Here is a 21,008-nt window from a genome sequence, read left to right on the forward strand (position 1 = left end):
TCTTTTAATAGGATCTCACGTATAGATTTTAATTTTTTATTAAACACTATTAAAACACAATTAGAAAGACAATCAGAAAGATTTGGGCGAAAAACAATTTCTGTAGAAGATCAATTATTGATTGCAATATGGACTATGGCAACACCAGATTCTTATATGTATATATATATATATGTACACATACATATATACATATATACCTGTAAGAATCTGGTATATATACATATATATATTAAAATATTTTTTTAGATCTCCTTGATATATGAATACTCTTAGTTTCAATATTATGAATATACAATGTATGTTTTAATGTAATCTATCATTAATGTAATGTATTTCTTCATGGAAGCTCCGTCCATTTAAAAATTACAAAGAATCTCAAATGATTATACTAAATGTAAAAGGAAATTTTATATTTATAAAATAAATACAATTTTTATATTTTATCTTAATAGTCCATATATTTACAGAAATACTTTAACAAACTATCAAACATATTTTTATAAATAATATATTTAACTTATATAAGTGAAAAATATTTAATTTAATACTTTATGGTCCGTGATTCATTAGGAGCTGTATCCTTTGTTTCAATATATTAAAAATATAATATGTATTTCAATATGCATTTTTCACTATTTTCCTGATTATATATATATGCTTGTTTTTCATGTTAACAGATATACTTTTTTTTTTTTTTTTTTTGATAACGGTGGGGAAATCCTCATGGATACCTCTGCCTGTTGAGAAGGCAGGGGTTATGTCAGACTTTTACTGACTAAAACCCCACCGGGATGCCTACTAGCCAGGCCAGAATGGGGTAGTCGGGGGAACTACTCTGGTATTCCTTTCCCGACTTAACAGATATACGTAATCAAATATGTATTTGTATAATACATTGGTAAAGTTAACATTACCAAATCACAATGACATAATTTTGTCAACGAATCACAATATCGAAATAAGCACAATAGCAATATAATTACCAAATAGTTATATAACTACTTATATAACTAAATATTTATAGATTAAAGATAATCTAACAGTTATATGTAAATTATAATTATAAATACATATAACTGTATATTTACAATATATACATCAGATACGACACAAACATTTACTTGGTCCAGCTAACTTTAGGTATATCAAAGTGTTCAGTTAAGCTGTCCAAATGACGATTAAACTCCTCCACACGCTGTTTATGGGTTTTGGAGGCTTTTTCTTTAATCCGTTCAGTTTGCTGTAAAGAAATATGATGATTATTATTAAAAATACTTGCAAATTATTTATTAATTGCTTGAAAATTGATATGATAAATAATTCAAATATAGCTATTTCTAATTTTAGTAAATATATATATCAATAGATGGAAACTGTTACTAATTTGTAACACATAAATGATATCATCATTTAAACAAAGTATAAAAAAATAAAATAATATATCTTAAAACTAACTGACTCGTCACTGCATAACTTTTGATTGATCATATCAGGAGTAAGAAAATACATGTTAAGAATTCTTGTAAAATATGTACATTGCAATAAAATTGTAATATATTTATAAATGATATTTATAATCAATTTAGTAGATCTATAAAATAGTATATTTTCCTTTTGTCCTAACAATTACAAATTATTATAAAGTTGATATTATAAAATTGATGAATTATTATAATATATAACTCACGTTTTTGAAATTTTTGGAAAATATAATTGTATAGACACACATCCATAAAATAATTGCAATCAACTGAGCATATTTGTAAAATAGTTTGAACATTATTTTTGTTCTAACCATCTACAAATTATTGTAGAATATACTAATTAAGATGATCATGGAATAAATAGAAACTTTGCACAAAAAATCTAAGTATTTTTACTCAAATATAGTACAAGATACTTAACAATAAAAGATAATAAATAAGATATAAACTCAATATTTCAACAAACAATTCCAAAATAATATATTTTAAATGATATATTTATCTCTCCTTAATATTATAATATTATTGTGTTGAATGGCTTACCATCTTTTCTTGCATTTTTTGGAATGCCAGCTCAGCTTTTGTTCGTTTTACTTCTGTCCTTTGAGATGTCTGTTTCTCAATAACTTTCGATACTTCTATTAGCTTTTTCTTCTCATTTTTCTCTTTTCTTCTATAAAAGAGAAATTGTACATTAGTATTACAATGATGCTCTCAGAACGAAAGCGTCTCGAAGCAATGCAGATATATTGAATAAAATTCTTACTTTTTGCTCACTGGCTGGTCATTTTTCAATTTCAGCAGTCCTTTTGCAGCGTGTGCATATGGATCATCCTGAATATTTGTGGAAGGCATCGTGATGTATCGAAATTAATGTTATATACCAAAGATTAGACAAAATTACTTTTGATCTAATTTCAGAAATAACTCTTTCGTAAAAGGATCTTAACGCCGTAAATGCAGCTGTATCAATGGCGTCTGAATGGAATATTCGAGCAGTCTGGGTAGAGATGAGATATTTTTGCGCATGCGCATTAGGTTAATTTACATGCATCGTAGGACAAGCTTATCGGACGTTCCAATTGGCTGCCATATAAAAAATTTCTAGAGTGCATAGAGAAAAAGTTAAATAACCTAGAAATTCTCTAACTAATCGAAACGTCCGACAAGTGGTCTGTTTTTTTTAGCTGCACTGCGGAATTAGTGCAATAAGTTAGAATGAGACAATTATATTTTTTTCTACTTTAACTTATTGCACCAGTTCAATAATGCAGCTAAAAAGAACAGGGTAATTATCCAGTTTAGGGGCTCCGCCTTAGAATTCGATAAAAATAGACTCAATCAACGCGTTTTTTAATAAGGAGCAACTTTTTCCTTTGCGAAAATTGTCACTCTCCACTGCGAAACGAAATAAAAATAGTTAATGTTGACTGGTATAATAGGTTAGGAAACCTGTCAAGATTCCGGATGGGTTTGCAACTTTTCACGCGCAACGAGGGCGGGGTGGTGCGGAAGGGGGGGCCGAAGGCCCTCCTCGCACCCCCGTGTGTGTGTGTGTGTGTGTACAAATGTTTGAGGCATTTTTATTTATTAAACCAACGAATATTGTACACTCATTAATTTAGTAAAGCAGAAAATTTTAGTACAATTTTAATAAGGTAAATAACTTTCATCAAATGTCATTAACTTATCAGTTACGTCATAAAAAAAATTATTAACAATTAAAGATCATAACTATCGATTCCACATTTATTTTTAATTTTTTAAATTTATCTTATTAAAATTGTACTAAAATTTTCTGCTTTACTAAATTAATGAGTGTACAATATTCGTTGGTTTAGTTGGGGCGGTTCTGGATTTTTATGTCTTTGTTGGATCTTTTAGAATTTAGTAATAATAATAATAATAATAATAATCTTTTCTGTATTCATTAATTTTAGTATATTATAGACTCATCTATTTAGTAAGGTGAAGATTTAATAAATATATTAATTTATCGTTTAACTCTAAATGACACATAAGTACAGAGAGAAGTGTTGATTTTAAATTAGCGCACTTTTTACATGCACACGCAACCACAGAGTATGCGCACGTAACCACAGAGTGTACTCATGTCGCTATCTTTAGTCTGTATGACAGGTTTCCTAACCTATTATACCAGTCAACTTTAACTATTTTTATTTCGTTTTGCAGTGGAGAGCGACAATTTTCGCAGAGGAAAAAGTTGCTCCTTATTGAAAAACGCGTTGATTGAGTCTATTTTTATCGAATTCTAAGGCGAAGCCCCTAAACTGGATAATACCGATTATTCTTGTAATAGTCGATTGTGATTGGTCTATTTTTATTCTTATTGCCTGTTGCCTGGCATTGTGTTTAGGACTTTAGCAGTCTAGTGTATTCTATAGAAGCTGTCAATATAAAGCCCCTTGCACAATGTCAGGCAACAGGTAATAAGAATAAAAATAGACCAATCACAATAGATTATTCTTGTAATAGTTGATTGTGATCGGTCTATTTTTATTCTTATTGCTTGTTGTCTGGCATTGTGCAAGGGGCCTAACTGTATGTCTGAAGTCGACGATGCTTGTTTTCGTGCTACATTTAGCAAGATCCAGTATATAAGTAAGACAGAAATGTGCCAATCAGAATGAAGCGTTTCTAGTGTGCTTTTTGATATCACTAGATCCAGCACGAAACAAGTATCATGCACCATCGGCTTAACTTGATGATCCTTCTTCGACATTCGTAAAGCAGTTCAAACAACATGGGTATGTTACGACGATATTAAATAATCTTGCATTTCTGAGATATTTCTTGCAAAAATAAATATAATTTTTCGGAGAAAGACTCTTGAAAAATATATTTCAATATTTGCAAATTATTTACAAATACTTGTAGGAATACCGATAGAAATCGACTCTCCGGTGTGTCACGTGTTGTGAAACACGTGTTTCTTTATCATAGTAATTTCGATTAATAATAAGAACGGCGAAGAAACATGCTCAGAATTTTTATTTCAATGATTAGTAAATCGCTGTAAAATTTGTAAAGTAGAATTATATGTTTAAGATTAAACTACATGTAGTGCATTTGTAGGTTATGAGCACGCAATTATGACTTGATTGTTTAAACGAAAGGAAAACTTGCGGAGTATTGTACAAATATACAGTTGGTTCTCAGATGTAAACGCCAATCTTCTTATTTACTGTCGGAATTTTGAGTGTATTTTCTCTTTTCAATATAATCGAGATAGTTGGAATGTAAGACATATCCTAATCAACATATCCCTGTGTAACCAAATTTGTCATTATTTTTATATCGTAAGGTAAGCCTAGGGGTCTTCGCACTGCTCGCAAGCACGTTAATCACAGACGTGAACAGCGATGGAATGATAAGGACTACAAGAAGGCACACTTGGGAACCAGATGGAAGGCCAACCCTTTTGGTGGTGCCTCTCATGCGAAAGGCATTGTTTTGGAAAAAGTGTATGTAATAATACGATCATATAGCAATACAGTATCTGTTTCGAAGTCACATTGACCTACTAATACCTTTATTTACATTCATATAGAGGAGTAGAGGCTAAGCAGCCAAACTCTGCTATCCGCAAATGTGTCAGGGTGCAGTTGATAAAGAATGGCAAGAAAATCACTGCTTTTGTACCAAGAGACGGTTGCCTCAACAATATTGAAGAAAACGATGAAGTTCTGGTGGCAGGTTTCGGTCGTAAAGGTCATGCCGTCGGTGATATACCAGGAGTACGGTTTAAGGTTGTGAAAGTAGCAAATGTATCCTTGCTGGCACTCTACAAGGAGAAGAAAGAAAGGCCCAGATCTTAAATCGTCAATTTTCGATGTATTTATATTTTTATGTATAAATTGTTTAAAAATATAAAAGTGAGTTAAAAATGTACATAGTAGTTTAATTCTAAAACGATCATTAGAGTAGTTTTGAGCAATTTTTACAAGAATTCCTACAATGCTCATTATGCAACTGCAAACAGGTATACAATTATTTTTATATATTACAAATATGTAGACCATATAAGTTATGTGAAATAATTACATCTGGAATAGATTAGATTGTACAATTATAAATGTAAAATTAATTAGCACTATTGCCAGTCAGATCTAGGTTTTCGAGTTCCTCGTTATAAACAATTATATCTTCGATTGTCGTGCTTAATGGTGTAGCGGTTTCGAGTAATCTTCTTGTTAAGTCTACATTTGATATTTCGTTTTTCGCCTGTAGCACCTGCCAATGCGATTATGAATGTTTTATATGAGATATATGTGGGAAATATCATAAAATTACAATTAAAAATACACATGTAATTTGTACCTTCTTTAAAGTGAAAAAATTAGAGCATATCTTCTTGATATCTGAGCGAATAGAGTTAGTCACAGTCTCGTCCAAATTCCTGGATTGCACTGGCCAAGATGAAACAGTCTCAAACGCTTCTATGAACTTTTCCTCTTCTTTGTAAAACAGTGCATCCTTTTCTTCCCTTTCTTCTTTTTCTTCACTGACCAATATATCGTCGACCTGTATTCATATTTTTATAAATATATCTATGCAGAGAATGTGTGCATGCAAATAATTGACAAGATATTCATAGAATGTTAACATGATATTGCTGCACCTCTGTACATGTGTCATCAGGTATATTAGATTTTGCATCTGCACGGTTATTGCCAAGTAGTTCTTCCTCACTTTCTTCAAAATATTTGTTAGCTTCTGCATAACTTAATTTTGGCTTAACTAAAAAATAAGGTGCTTGATCGGCATCATCTGTATACATCTAAAAAAAAAGCATCTTATTAATGTAACATTACAAAAATTAGTGTTATATTCCATAGTTCCACACCTTAACAATATCCATGAGTGATTCTTCTTCTGTCTCAGTTGTGTTGACACAAGGCTCTAGGTGTACCTTTTTCATAAAATCTAATAATAATCTCAAAGTTGGAAGCTGTTCCTTCATTGGACATTTACCCTGGTGCGAAGTAAAAATTATTCATATCTTCAATATATGTAATTCTTTTGTATCGAATCATATGTATTTTTAACAACTTCTCTATTCTTGTATATATATATATATATATAAATTGTATACTTTAACATACCAGCAATAAATCCTTGTTGTTGCAGATCCCAATCTGAGAGTAATATTCAAATAGCTGATCTAAAAGGATATGTATAACATTATTACTTTTTCACCATGTACAACAATTTATTATGAAATAATAAATAGGATTGGAAGTACAAATCCATGTTCAATCGTTGAACGCAACAAGTCACAATTGTGTTATGAGAAAACATGAAGTACCTTCCAAAGCAGTGTCCTTTAATTTCCCCAATTGAACAGCGATAGCTGGCAATTTCTGCGTCAGAAGCCACGAGAGCAAGCACACGCGATTCTCATCCTTGAGTATTGTCGTACCCACGTCCTTCGACTCAACATTACTGATGTGCGGGTATCGTAGTTGCAGCAAAACATCGTATATATTTGTCATGACATCCTTCGCGTTATTCATAGTGGCAAATTGTATCGGCAAAGCCCAAAGAAAATATTCAACCTACGGGAATTGTATAAAAGCTTCTAATTATCTCAACGGTGATATTCATCTTTCGCCATTTCGTAAAAAATATCAGCAGGTAAAACGCGACGCTGTGTCTGTCATACAAGTTTTGAAGTTTCAAATAGTAAGCAAGCACGAACGATGAATTCCAAGAAGATAGCTCCTATCCGTCATAGGATGCGTTCCGTTTCATACATATGGGCGCATTTATCTATAGTTTATGTTACATAGGGCCAGAGCACAGACTTTTGCATAATGCATAATACACAACGCATAAGAGAATCAACCAATCAGAGTTCTTCATTTCCCTCCTCAGGACAGAAATGAAGAACTCTGATTGGTTGTTGACTGCAAAAGTCTGTGCTCTGGCCTATATACTATAAAAAATGCGCGCATATGCGTGAAACGGAACGCACCCATAATGAGACAAATCGGACGATGAGAAGTTATGAGACGGCATTCATAGAGATGTCGTTACGAAATTGAAAAGCAACCGAGACACGTCAATATTTTTCCCTTGAAAGATCTCTTACCCTTTCTTTTTTACTCTGGTTTCCCTTCAAATCACGCATACCCTTTCTTTTATCCTTATCGCTCTTATCGCTGGAATTTTTCGAATTTAATTTAAAGGATGGACATCGGGTTTGTATGTTTCTTTTAGTTTACTTTTAGATAAGCTGCACTTATTAAAGCTGCACTTGTATCAGTCTACGGTGCAACCTATAACTTAGAACAGACTTGTTTCTGCCGGCATCAATTTCATTTGATACTCGAGCTTCATGAAGTATGAGCCTTTGAGGTCTTGTTATCTTTGTCAAACACAAAAGCATCTATAAGATAACACAAATTCTCAACTCAAATCTCAAATCTGTTATGAGAAACCTTTCTAGACTGGATCTGGAAATCTCTGCCGATAAAACTAACTGGCCTGTTTGATAAGCGTAAAAGGTTCCATACGTTGCAATCCTTTATCAATCATAATAGATTATGGCTTCAGCTTGAGGGCTCAGTTATCCCTTTCATCCCTTATGTATCATTTCTAGGATATACATTTGACACTAACCTATCTTGGAAACCACATGCTAAAAAACTAAAAATTGCCTGTCAAATGCGCATCAATATATTCAAATCCTTTGCAGGAATTATGTGGGGCTCTCATCTTAACACGCTCCTAATGATTTACAAGGGATTAATTAGATCCCTTCTAGACTGGTATCATTATAACTGATGCTTCCACGAAGGTAACGCTGCAACAGAATACAGTACAGCTGCATCAGAGTTATTTTAGGGTTAATGAAATCCACACCTACCAACATATTATTAGATCAAGTCGCGGAATGGCCGCTTGTTTATCGGTGGAAATTTCTTGAACTCAAGACATTTATTAGGAGTTTTGCAGTTGCAAAAAATCCATTGACTCAATATATTGATGATTAGCATAGTTCTTGTGTAAATGATGTTGATCAACCTAATGAAACTTCATCTCAGTCATCTTTTTTCACCTTAATCCAATTCTCTTGGAATTTCTTTCGAATATTAAAGAACAATTTACTGCCCTCCTCTTTTGATTATCCTTTTAAGCTTAGATTCTTTGTTCCTACATTTGCACCAATTTATTTGATAGTATAAAAGTGTTCAATAGAAAGCGAGGTAATCTTTGGTTTGACTATAATAATAAAAAGATCTCGGCTGCTGGGTTGGCCAGGCATGCTGGTGGCATTATTCGTGACATGAAACTCTCTATGGAAATTTATACAGATGGATCGGTTCTAAGTGACAGCAATACTGGTTACGGGGTGTTTGCTCCGAATCCTGAATATCGGGAATCTATCCATATCTTTGATTCTAATAATATCTTTTACGTTGAATCTATGGCCATCCTCCGGGCGGCGAATATTGTTGCATCTGAAAGACCGGATAGAGTCGGTATTTTTACTGACTTCTTTAGCACGATTAAAGCGCCTAACTCCTCTGATTTGGAAGGAAAATCTCCTCGCATCATCCAAAGAATCAAGTTCGCCTTGTGGAAAACTTCAAGGGAAGGAATTTATATCATACCCTGGTAGCAGACTGACGTCAAATGACGTACTAATGACGTCTTAATGACATTAGCTAACATTAAGACGTCATTAAGACGTCATTAGTACGTCATTTGACCTCAGTCTGCTACCTGGGTATTAGCGTGGATACCAGGACATAAGAACATCCTCGATAATGAGATGGTAGAACACGCTAGGTAGGTTTTGGTGCGCGCAGCTCCGAGCCTCCCCTTGAACTCCTATCGCCCCCTTGGTTGGGGAACTATATTGACGGCTTCAAACACAAAATAAAGAATGATGCAAAAGAGTTTCTTGAGGATGAATTTACTCGTAAGGGCATAAGATACAGGGTTAACATCTTTAAACTTGCATCGAAACCATGATTCTCCAATCTGGGTCGCACCATCAGTAGATGTGTAATCACCCTTATGGTTCGGCTCCGTTCATATCATATATGCACAACGGAGCATCTAAGAAGGAAGCTTAACATAATAGATAACACTTGTCAATATGGATGGCATAACCGTGATATTGATCATATTTTGTACAGATGTCCTTTATTTGCTAATCCGACAGTTTTTTGTTAAAACTATATTACAAAGGAAATATCGCATCCAATCAGGAACTGGAAAAGTCAGCTTTCAATACCAACTTTATTTCAAGCTTTGTCGAAATATCGAGATTTCTACTGAACATTAACCAATCGTTGTGAACTGCCCTCTATGACTTAATATAACGTGTGAGTGGCGTTGGAGCATCTATTGTCTGCACAGAGCCATCTATTGAAGAAGAAGAAGAAGAAGAGCTTCACGAAGACTAGTTAAACTTAGAGATGCAGATATTGAAAAAAATATCGCGATTGAATATATTTATCAATTTTCAAAGTATTCATATCGATATCAAATAAATAGTCAAAATATCAAATAAATATCGAATAATTCTTATTTTTGCTAAAAACTTTTAAAAATCTGTATGTCCAGATTTACTATAAGTTCTGATTGGTACATTTTCGAAGATGGATGAAAATCCACCGATCAGAACGCACTATTTTCATCCAGCAAGCAATCCAGCACGAAAACAAGCACCGCTGACTTTACTGTTCATGCTTCCTTCTAAGGTCAGCGGCACACGATGCTTGTTTTCGTGCTGGATTGCTTGCTGGATGAAAATACTGCGTTCTGATTGGTACTTTTCCGAAGATGGATGGAAATGCACCAATCAGAACGCAGTATTTTCATCCAGCAAGCAATCCAGCACGAAAACAAGAACCGTGTGCCGTTGGCTTTACTGCTTACTGCCTATTGTAGACGACGCTATAGGCCGGGTCTACAATAGGTGTAGTAAGCTTTAAGCCTTAAGAAATTGGCTAACTTTATTCGATTATTCTTGTAAAAATCGACTAGAATTGATTAATTTCTTAAGGTTTAAAGCTTACTACACCTATTATAGACCCGGCCTTAGGACCATAGCATATAAATGAATTTAAGCAGTAAGGCCCCTTGCACAATGCCAGGCAACAAGCAATAAGAATAAAAATAGACCAATCACAATCGACTATTACAAGAATAATCTATTGTGATTGGTCTATTTGATTGGTTTATATTGTGATTGGTTTATTCTTATTGCCTGTTGCCTGGCATTGTGCAAGGGGCTTAAGACATAAGCAGTACGTAAATCGACCAATCACAATTGAAATTTAAAGACACCATTTTAAAACTTATGAGAATAATTGATTATGATTGGTCAATTTCTTTATTGCTTACGTCTTATTGCTTAAGTTTTTTTATGTTCATCCGCTTTATTAAATTCAGCCTTAATCGAAAATGTACAATAGTTACGTAATACTCGATTATGATGTCAATTTCTTAGGCTTTAATGTTTACGACATGTATTTTAGATTGGGGATAATGCTTATGTGAAAAATAAACACTTTTTAATAAATATTCAATAAATGTACGCCAGTAAAATATATTTATTTGATATGCTATTCATATTTTTTCTATTTGATATTTGCATATCAAAAGTGAAATAATATCGAATAGTCGATAATTTCGAATATCGATAAACATCACTAGTTAAGCTTGCTCTAGCAGGCAGAAAGTAGGACTCACCAGTTACTTCTTAACATTTAAATATTATCGGAATGAATGTTTATTTACCATGTACAAGTTAGTGCGAGTGTGCAAGCGCCTTGTAAGCAGCGAGGCGAAGGGTCGAGATAGATTACAATGGGTAACACCAGTAGGTCATCAAACCGAGGTAGTTGTATACAATCCGGTAACGAGATGCAAGGTACCGCTGATTTTGAAAACGAAGAACGTCCTGAAGTGGTACATGTGCGGCCCTACGGTGTACGACTCGGCGCATATCGGACATGCAACGTAAGAGAAAGATAAACGATTATTTCAATATAAGATAACCTACAAAGTTTTGAAAAAAATAGTCTTAAAAAACATTTGAGATAACTCACTTAGCAAATACTTCGAATACCTACAAGCGTATCTGTTACGCGACTTGTTGATGATCTAAATGACAATCACGGATAATTACGTTGTAACTGATTAATTTTTATTTCATTTTAGCACCTATATAAAGTCAGATATCATCCGTCGAATTCTGACGGACCACTTTAACATAGATGTTTTACTGGTAATGGGAATAACTGACATTGATGACAAGATAATTAAATGTGCCCTTGAGAGCAAGCAGGACTTTAAGGCTTTGGCAAGGAGATTTGAGATGGAATTCTTAGAGGACATGAATAGATTAAATGTTCGTGAACCATACATATATTGTAGAGTTACAGACTATGTGCCACGAATTGTTCATTTTGTTGAGAAGCTCATAGCCAGTGGCTACGGTTACATTTTAAAAGATGGTATGTTATTTGTCAAATATCTTTGTTCTCGGTAGCTGATGAAGATGCTTTGTTTTTATTCAATTGACTTTAACTTACAAGTTATTCTATAGGATCTGTTTATTTTGACACAAACAAATATAACAGATATGGCAAGATTTCAATTCCTTCACCCGATGCTACGCATCCAGATAAAAAGTCAACATTGGACTTTGCTTTGTGGAAAGCAGGCAAAAGTGATGAACCCTTTTGGGAATCCCCATGGGGTCGTGGTAGACCAGGCTGGCACATAGAGTGCAGTGCAATTGCAAGGTAGGTTGAGATATTTTTGTACCTATATATCTACTGTGCTTTTTTTATGTGATAACACTTGATGTTTGTAATCATATTTTTTGTAACAAAACTTTCTCAAGTACAAAGAATATGCCAAAGAACTCGGATGTCCAAGCTTCTTGAAGGACATGTACTCTCCTATGTGAGAAAATACTAATCTACATAGAAGTTTGCATTTTTATTAGTGCAGTCTTTGGAAATTCCATAGATGTGCACAGTGGCGGGATAGATCTAGCTTTCCCTCATCATGAGAATGAAGAAGCACAATCTTGCTGTTACCATGGTGTTGACCAGTGGGTGAATTATTGGCTGCACTGTGGCCACTTGCATCTGAAAGGTGACGTAAAGATGTCCAAGAGTCTGAGAAATACTGTGAGCATACGTGATTATCTCGATAAGTATTCAGCGAATCAACTTAGAACACTTTGTCTACTCTCTCACTATCGAAATGGTATGTATGCAGGTCTCAGTACCGAATTCGAGCTGTTTAATTCGCATGTAATCGATCGGATTCTATCGCAGGAATTGAATTCTCGGACGAGGTTATGCAGAATGCGGTATCCGTGACAAAAAAGATTGAGAACTTTATAAGCGACAGCGATACTTATACCGCGGGCAAGTTACAAGCTGGCGAGATTGATGAAAACCTTTTGCTCACTGTAAGTTGAGACACGATTCTCTATCTGTCCGACATACTATTGCATTTTTGCATTGGTATATGTACATATGTGAAAATATTTTAGAAAACACATTTGGTTATTTCTCCAATTTACGGATAGACCGCGGCGATAATTTGAATGCTTCTTAGACTTTACAGAATACAAGAAGCAAAGTTGACTCAGCACTAGCTGATGATTTTGACACGTCGCGGGCGATGCATGCAATTTTAAATCTCGTGGGAGTAGGAAACAAAATGTTTCGGCAGAGTGACGTAAGTTGATCGCGCGAGGGAGATTGCGCCGTCGACAATTCATGTTATTGAATGACGCTTGTACCGCACCTTTTTGATCTCTTTAATTTATAGGCATCACCACGTAGTGCCAACGTTTACGGTAGCCATGCGAGCGCTGTTGCCGTAGTTTCGAATTACGTTTCAAATACTCTTTCGAAATTCGGCTTCTCACAATCCGCATCAGCGAAAGACCGACAAGTCGAAGAAATCATTGATCATTGTCTGAGATTTAGAGCGGCCGTTAGAAACAGAGCGCTTGAAAATCCAAAGAACGACGCTTTATTGAAAGCATGCGACAATGTGCGAGAAGAATTGTCCACTTGCGGCATTCTGGTGAAGGTGAAAACTTTATTTACATACGCACGTAAAAATATTGATTTAATTTCAAATGCTGCTTTTTATTGCAGGATATCAAAGACAACTTCAGTTGGAGATGGAAGTAGCATACAAGAACAGTTATTATGAAATTCTGTTATGGATGAAAATGCATCAAAATAAAGTAAAAATATATTATAGTGATCTCATTGATTGGGAATATGTTTTGAATTTCTTTGCATCGCTGCTACTAAAATCGACGAGTCATCTCTTATTTTTTTTCTCCGATAATGTTGTCTTCAAGCCCTTCATTTTCCTCGTTTGAATCTTGTCTTGTTGTTTTATGCTACGGCATATATCCGTACACAGTGCCACATTTATCTTTGGAAATATTCTTCATCTACAGTCATGATTATGGTGTTAAATCAAGTGTTCGCATTTTCCACATTGTCAATATTGACCTGTACGAATAGTTACCTTGCTTTAGGTATTTTGTAATCCAACTTTCCGTATAACTCTTCGAATATATACTTGTTGCACACTAAGTCCACTTGTGTTTCCATTTCCGTTATGTCTACTACATCAAATGTTTTTCGATGGGAGTCAGATTTTTTAGAAGTATTCTAAAATTAATATATGATAATTGATATACAATAATTTGAAGTAGAAGTCGACAAATTTGATGAATGACGTGTCTGGAGTTAAATTTTTACAACAGAACATTAACACTATATTGATTTTGAGAAATTTGACATAAAAATTTCTTGATTTATTCTTGACATTTTATCTGAAACTATTTATACATACCCTCACATGCTTACAAGCAAATACAAAACATATTCTAAATCTTGCAGTATGATTTCCTCATATCTTTGTCGAAAGATATTAATGAACACGTTTCTGATTCTGATATTGAGGACTTGAATAAGTTCTCGCTATTTTTCGTGAAAATGAATGCTTTATTTAAAAAAATTAGCAAAGAACAGGTCATTGAAAGTATTGTCCATTGCTAGCTACTACTTTCTCCCATCTTTCTGGCAGCATACGAATACCATGTCGAAAGAACGACTCATCTTTTGAGGTTATCCGAATCGACCCATTTTTTGGCATCTTCATAAGAATGGAAGTGCTACTCAACCGCAGCCAGGCCACGAATCATCGATCGGAACAAATGGTAATATTGGTAATGGGATGGAGCAATGTCCGATGAATACGGCGGGTGGGGTAGGACTTCCCATTTGAGCGTTTCCAAGTAGGTTTTGACCGGTTTTGCAACATGTGGCCGAGCGTTGTCATGCTGCAAAATTATTTTGTCGTGTCTCTCCTCGTATTGCAACCGTTTTTCCTTCAATGCTCGGCTCAAACGCATCAATTGTAGTCGATAGCGATCTCCCGTGATGGTTTCGTTGGGTTTGAGCTCATAATATACTACATCCAGCTGATCCCACCAAATACAGAGCATGAGAGCTTGGAACCATGGATATTCGGCTTTGCCATCGATGTTGATGCATGGCCGGGCTTACCCCCCGATTTTCTACGCTTCGGGTTATCGTAGTGTATCCACTTTTCATCGCCGGTCACGATACGATGCAAAAAACTTTTCCTTTTCTGTCGTTGGAGCAGCTGTTCACACGTGAAAAAACGCCGTTCGACGTCTCTCGACTTCAATTCGTACGACACCCAATTTCCTTGCTTTTGAATCATTTCTAATGCTTTTAAATGTTTGGCAACTGTTGTGTGATCAACTCCTAATGATTCTGCAAGTTCATTTTGCGTCTGACATGGATCTTCATCGAGCAATGCTTCCAATTCTTCGTCTTCAAACTTTTTCGGTGCGCCAGAGCGTTCTTTATCTTCAACATCAAAATAATTATTTTTAAAGCGTCTAAACCAATCTCTGCATGTTGTTTCCGACAGAGCATGGTCGCCGTAAATCTCCACAAGAATTCTATGTGCTTCAGCTGCAGATTTTTTTGGAAAAAAGTAATGCAGTAAAATTCCCCGCAAATACTCTTTTTTGGCACGAAATTCGACATGTTTAACGCTATGAAAAAATATGTTGTTTACGCTTCGGCGGAATAACATATACTGTCACTTCGAGCCTAATGGTGGAGTTTCACGATGAAGTTGGCTGCAGTACTGCCCGATGCAAAAAGGCTAAGATAACACCATTTATCGGGAAACAGTAAGAACTTATTCAAGATATATTTAGAGTCAATTTCAAAGAATCCACTAAAGAACATCAATAATGGTTTTATTCTAGAAGTTGTTTTGTCCAGCTTATCATTCAGCTCTTTATTGTAACTTGCTACCCCAAACTCTATCATTTAGCAGTATATTTTCGTATCTTTGTCCCATCACAGGACGCTTCATGCTGGGCTTTATCATCATGAAACATATATTCGGATGTAGGTTTCTTCAAAGGTATAACAGTTTCACATATTCTCACGTAATATTTCGTTTGCATTATATGGTAAAAGGATTCTTTTAAATCATGCTGAAAGACAATATAAATATATACATATATATATAAATATACATATACATATATATACATATAAATATACGTGTGTGGGTGTGTTCATTTACCTTTAAATTCTTTGAAAATCATATATTAAAGTAATACATCGATGAAAAGCATATATGCTTATCAAATCTTTCATGATGCCGACGACACGTTTCGAAGCTTTGCTACCTTTGAGGACCAAAGTTTCTTTGATATCTCTCACCAATTCAGGCTCTTTTTCCAATATTAGCTTTTTTACCCTTATGGGTAGTTGATTTCCTATAATAAGAATTATATGACATTATACAATGTTTTCGATAAAAAAACAATCCAACATTACATTCCAATTTTACTTTGCATGACGAAATATCTACAAAGCGTTGTAGTGTGAATGTGAATTTTATTTAAATTACACCATTCTATTTACGGATGGCGTAATGTAGTGATAGAGCGTCACGATAAAAGTTACAAATTTCTAATATTGGTTAGAAAATTTATTAATGTTTCTTAACTTATTTTGAAAACATTTTACTTTCTTTTCAGAGCGCATATAACAACTACGTTCAAAGACCAAAATGCTCACTTAACAATTAGTGACTATTGGTCTTTATTGTTAGATCCTTAATGTTATATTTCTTTATATTTTGACCAATAACATTAGCAAATTACTCAACCGTTGTGCAACCGTTGTCTGAACGCAGCCAATGATAGCCAGTAAGAGGTCTGTTTTTTATTGCTGAACTAGTGTACACTCAGGGAACAAAAAGAAATAGATATACATCTAGGAGTTAGTGAAAGGAAGAGAAGAGAATAAGTGCAAGTTAGTGCAGCCAGTTCAGCAATAAAAAACAAACCTAAAACCTGTTCGTTTTGTCTGCACTGCTGAACTGGTACAACAAGTTGAAGTGGGAAAAACTACATTTGTCTCACTTTAACTAAACGCACCAGTTCAGCAGTGCAGACAAAACGAACAGGCCTATATAGTTACGTAGATTTCTATGCATGTGCATTAAGCAAATGCTTGGAATTCTCACTGACGTACTAATGCATTTCTACCAAATGTAGGAGTTAAATAAGAAATGGTGTATGGAGACATGCACTTCCTCCAGAGCCAGCTATAGTAAGAAAGAAAGAAGATACTGTTAGGATTAGCAAGAAAAGCAGTGGAAAAGGAGAATTTGCAGGAGAGAAGTTCTTATCAAAGACATCAAATAAAATTTGTATCTGCAGTATTAATGAAATTAATTTGTTTATTTGTTGCGTCCACAGCCAATTTATTAACCATCAGTACCAGCATTTGTTGTAAGGGTAAGGCCGGTTGCACACAGAATGCAGCAATGTTTGCCGCGTGAAGTTGATTAGACGGAAGTTAATTAGAAAATATTGCGATAGCCATTGCCAGAATGACGTAGTTGATCGTGCGAGGAGGATTGTGTCAACAGTTGATGTTATCGAATTGACGCTTGTACCGCATCTTTTTGATATCATTTTTAATTTATCGGTATTACCACGTAGTGCCGACGTTTACGGTAACCATGCGAACGCTGTTGTCGCAGTTTCAAATTATGTTTCAAATATTCTTTCAAAATTCGACTTCTCACAATCCGTAACATCAGCGAAGGATCGGCAAATCGAAGAAATCATTGATCACTATCTGAGATTCAGAGCGGCTGTTAGAAATAGCGTTTGAAAATTCAAAGAATGACGCTTTACTGGAAGAATGCGACAATGTGCGAAAATTGCCCACTTACGGCATTCTGGTGAAGGTAGAAATTTTACGGCGCATGTTGTAAGAATATTGACTTAATTTTAAATGTTGCTTTTTATTGCAGGATATCAAAGACAATTTCAGTTAGTGATGGAAGCAGCATGTAAGAACAATTGTCCAATTGTAAGTAAAAATGCATAAAAATAAAGTAAAGCTATATTATAGTGATTTCACTGACCAGGAATGTATGGCCGTGTCAAATTTCTTTGCACTGCTATAATCGGCAAGTTTTTTCTTCTGATTACTCTTCTTCTCTGACAATGTTTTCTTCAAGCCCTTCATCTTCCTAGTTTGAATTTTATCTAGATTTTCTGCTCTGACGTGTGGATCCATACGTAGTGCCGAGTTTATCTTCGGAAATATTCTTTTTCTTCTTTATCTACAGTTATAATTGTGATGTTTAAATCAAATGCCCACATTTTCCACATCATTAATATTGACCTGTACGAATACTTACCTTGGATGCTTTAGGTATTTCGCAATCTGGTTCTTTCCGTGTAAACTTGGGCATTAAGTTCACTTGTGGTCCTACTTCCACTATCTCTACTATGTCAGGTGTCTTTGAGTGGGAGTCAGATTTTTTTAGAAGCATTCTAGAATTGATACATGATAATTTATGTACAATGATTTGAAGTAGTTGACAAATTTGATGATTGTTTGTTGTGTCTGGAGTTTAAAGGTAAATGTAAAATTTTTTACATTAAATTTTTTCAACATTAACACTTAAATTTTTACAACATTAATACTATTAATTATGAAAAATTTGACACAAAGAATCTTTGATATATTCTTGATATTTTACCTGAAACTATTTATACCTATCATATGATCACAAGCTGTGAAACATAAAATATGTTCTAAACCTTGCAGTGTGATTTCTTCAACATGTTCTCGTCGAAACATATCAATAAACAGGTCTTTGATTCTGATATATGCGCAGTCAGTTTTAAAGAGTTCACCAAGGAATATCAATAGTGGTTTTATTTCAGCGGTCATTGCGAACTGCTTAAAATACTGCATGTTATTGTAATTTTTTACCCCAAACTTTATCATGTCTAGCAGTTTGTTTTTGTATGTTTGTCTCATCACAGGATTATATAGTCGTTTCTCATTGGTCAATGTCATTTTGAATGTTGTATTGTATTTGGATATAAACTCCTTCACAGGTACAACATTTTCAAATAATTTCATGCAATATTTCGTTTGCATCATATTTGCAAATATTTCTTTGAAATTATTCTGAAAGACAATATATATATATATATGTATGTGTGTATTAATTTACCTTTAAACTCTTTGAAAATTATATGCTAAAGTGATGCATCAGTGAAAAGCATGTATGCTTACCAAATCTTTGATGACTTTAACGACACGTGTTGAAGTTTTTCTTTCTCTTAAAATTTTCTTGGAATCTTTTACGAATTTAGACTTTTTCAATATAGTTTTTTTACCCTTATGGGTAGTCGGATTTCTATAATAAGAATTATATGATATTATACAATGTTTCTAATAAAAAAACAATCCAACGTTACATTCCAATTTTACTTTGCATGATGAAATATCTACAAAGCAGTATGAATGTGAATTTTATTTAAATTACTTACACTTTTCTACCTACGGATAGCATAATGTAGTGATAGAGCGTCACGATTAAAATTATAAATTCCTAATATTGTTTAGAAAATTTATTAATGTTTCTTAATTTATTTCGAAGACCTTTTACTTTCTTTTCAGAGCACATGCGAATGCGTTTAATGATCCACGTGTCAGCCACCAGGCGATTCAAACTCCCTCTTGTAAAAATTGGACGCATTGGACGCAGTTTTCAGTGCCCTCTGCGATAGACCTCGGATGTGGGCGAACTAAACGGGTGACGTCATGCGGAGTGGGGATGCGCGCCAATTAGAATATGAATTGGCGCGTACAGATAGACGTTCTTGCAACACGTTACAGCGAACAACAGCGAGCAGCAGACAAAGCGATAAATATGTATTAATATCTTATTATTAATCATTATAGAGTAGTAATAGTGTCATAATAGTAAAATAATTAACAAGTAAGTAGAAATAGCAACTAACCTATAATACATATGCACACACACAACGCCGTACGCACATATCACAAACATATACAGACACACACACACACACGCGCGCGCGCGCATACATGCATGTCCATATATATAATATATTAATAATACTAACAACTGCTATATATATATATATATTGTATATATTAACCTCATTAACCTTATTTATACCATATTAATATAATACATATATAAGCTCACAATCTTATGTAACATCTATTTCTACGATGTCAAATAGACTCGCAAGAAAGTTCCATATTAACTGTATAGTACATTTACTCTACATATATAATAAATTATTTCGTAATAATGACAATTTATTGGTACATTTTATTTTACAAATATTCTGTTAAGATGGTTCACCATATTATTACTATTTTACTGAAATAGTATTTAGAAAAATTGCGTTAACAGTTAACAATATTTTATAAATACTCGATATTTCTACAAGTAATTTGTTAAATAACACTATATCATTGTATGTTTACAAATTTCATACTGATACTGCCATTATTATTTCTTAAAAGTTATGTTATGAGGGATATTGATACGAAAAATTATTATAATGGGAGGATAATAATGTTTGACAATATCAGACGCACAAGTCGAAATCTTTCCCACTCTATAACGCACGCGATAAATTTATTTGCAACGTTAAACCGACCCTGAATCCTCATTAATGTTTTACTTAATTAACTTTCCTTTTTCTCAAGTTAATTATATAGTTAATTACATATTAAGAGATACACATTTATGCATATGACTATAATTGCATGCATATAATTGTGTGTGTGGATATGTTGCTTGTTGTTGCTCGTTATAACATTTCTCCGTGCTTGCCAATTCATACTTCAGTTGGCGCGCATCCCCACTCCGCATGACGTGATCCGTTTAGTTCGCCCACATCCGGGACCTACTGCAGAGGGCGGTACGAGTAGGTTGTGCCACTACCAAATGGGAGTTATTTCTCTCTGCCAGCCACTTTTATGCCCATTTCTACCAACTTTGGTTAACTTAACCGGTTGGTTACTCCAACGGAATTGACCAGTCACATTTGTCATTAACTAGAAGTATTAAATG

The 21,008-nt window shown here is 34.2% G+C and overlaps 5 protein-coding genes and 1 long non-coding RNA gene across 6 annotated transcripts; 2 read left to right on the plus strand and 4 right to left on the minus strand.

Moving 5' to 3' along the window:
* Window positions 1–1,089: 1,089 nt before the first annotated feature.
* LOC105184490 (protein FAM32A-like) lies at window positions 1,090–2,577 on the minus strand. Its single transcript, XM_011143325.3, has 3 exons — window positions 2,254–2,577; window positions 2,031–2,160; window positions 1,090–1,243 (listed from the first exon to the last, which is right to left on the minus strand). The coding sequence occupies exons 1-3, from the start codon at window positions 2,340–2,342 to the stop codon at window positions 1,121–1,123; spliced, it is 342 nt and encodes a 113-aa protein (XP_011141627.2). The 5' UTR covers window positions 2,343–2,577; the 3' UTR covers window positions 1,090–1,120.
* Window positions 2,578–4,161: 1,584 nt separating this feature from the next.
* On the plus strand, window positions 4,162–5,375 carry LOC105184491 (40S ribosomal protein S23). Its single transcript, XM_011143326.3, has 3 exons — window positions 4,162–4,255; window positions 4,813–4,972; window positions 5,059–5,375. Exons 1-3 carry the CDS (start codon window positions 4,252–4,254, stop codon window positions 5,324–5,326), a joined length of 432 nt encoding a protein of 143 aa, XP_011141628.1. The 5' UTR covers window positions 4,162–4,251; the 3' UTR covers window positions 5,327–5,375.
* A 46-nt stretch (window positions 5,376–5,421) lies between these two features.
* On the minus strand, window positions 5,422–7,217 carry LOC105184492 (uncharacterized). Its single transcript, XM_011143327.3, has 6 exons — window positions 6,817–7,217; window positions 6,614–6,672; window positions 6,355–6,483; window positions 6,130–6,288; window positions 5,829–6,032; window positions 5,422–5,741 (listed from the first exon to the last, which is right to left on the minus strand). Exons 1-6 carry the CDS (start codon window positions 7,022–7,024, stop codon window positions 5,592–5,594), a joined length of 909 nt encoding a protein of 302 aa, XP_011141629.1. The 5' UTR covers window positions 7,025–7,217; the 3' UTR covers window positions 5,422–5,591.
* Window positions 7,218–11,183: 3,966 nt separating this feature from the next.
* CysRS-m (cysteine--tRNA ligase-like protein, mitochondrial) lies at window positions 11,184–13,784 on the plus strand. The gene is made up of 8 exons (XM_011143328.3): window positions 11,184–11,489; window positions 11,691–11,986; window positions 12,079–12,277; window positions 12,484–12,749; window positions 12,821–12,957; window positions 13,107–13,229; window positions 13,323–13,589; window positions 13,658–13,784. The coding sequence occupies exons 1-8, from the start codon at window positions 11,269–11,271 to the stop codon at window positions 13,691–13,693; spliced, it is 1,545 nt and encodes a 514-aa protein (XP_011141630.1). The 5' UTR covers window positions 11,184–11,268; the 3' UTR covers window positions 13,694–13,784.
* On the minus strand, window positions 13,774–14,802 carry LOC105184495 (uncharacterized). Its single transcript, XR_849871.2, has 3 exons — window positions 14,373–14,802; window positions 14,043–14,188; window positions 13,774–13,965 (listed from the first exon to the last, which is right to left on the minus strand). It is a non-coding gene; the product is annotated as an uncharacterized LOC105184495 (long non-coding RNA).
* Window positions 14,803–15,649: 847 nt separating this feature from the next.
* LOC105184496 (ribosome production factor 2 homolog) lies at window positions 15,650–19,621 on the minus strand. Its single transcript, XM_011143329.3, is given in 9 exon segments — window positions 15,650–16,062; window positions 16,155–16,350; window positions 16,746–17,186; window positions 18,018–18,164; window positions 18,166–18,218; window positions 18,297–18,432; window positions 18,642–19,078; window positions 19,187–19,310; window positions 19,444–19,621. Coding segments are annotated over 7 exon segments (1,005 nt in total). The 5' UTR covers window positions 19,467–19,621; the 3' UTR covers window positions 15,650–16,062; window positions 16,155–16,350; window positions 16,746–17,101.
* Window positions 19,622–21,008: the final 1,387 nt, after the last annotated feature.

This window comes from Harpegnathos saltator, unplaced genomic scaffold (genome assembly GCF_003227715.2).
Source record: "Harpegnathos saltator strain DR-91 unplaced genomic scaffold, Hsal_v8.6 scaffold26, whole genome shotgun sequence".
In the NCBI taxonomy this organism is placed as follows: Eukaryota; Metazoa; Arthropoda; class Insecta; order Hymenoptera; family Formicidae; genus Harpegnathos; species Harpegnathos saltator.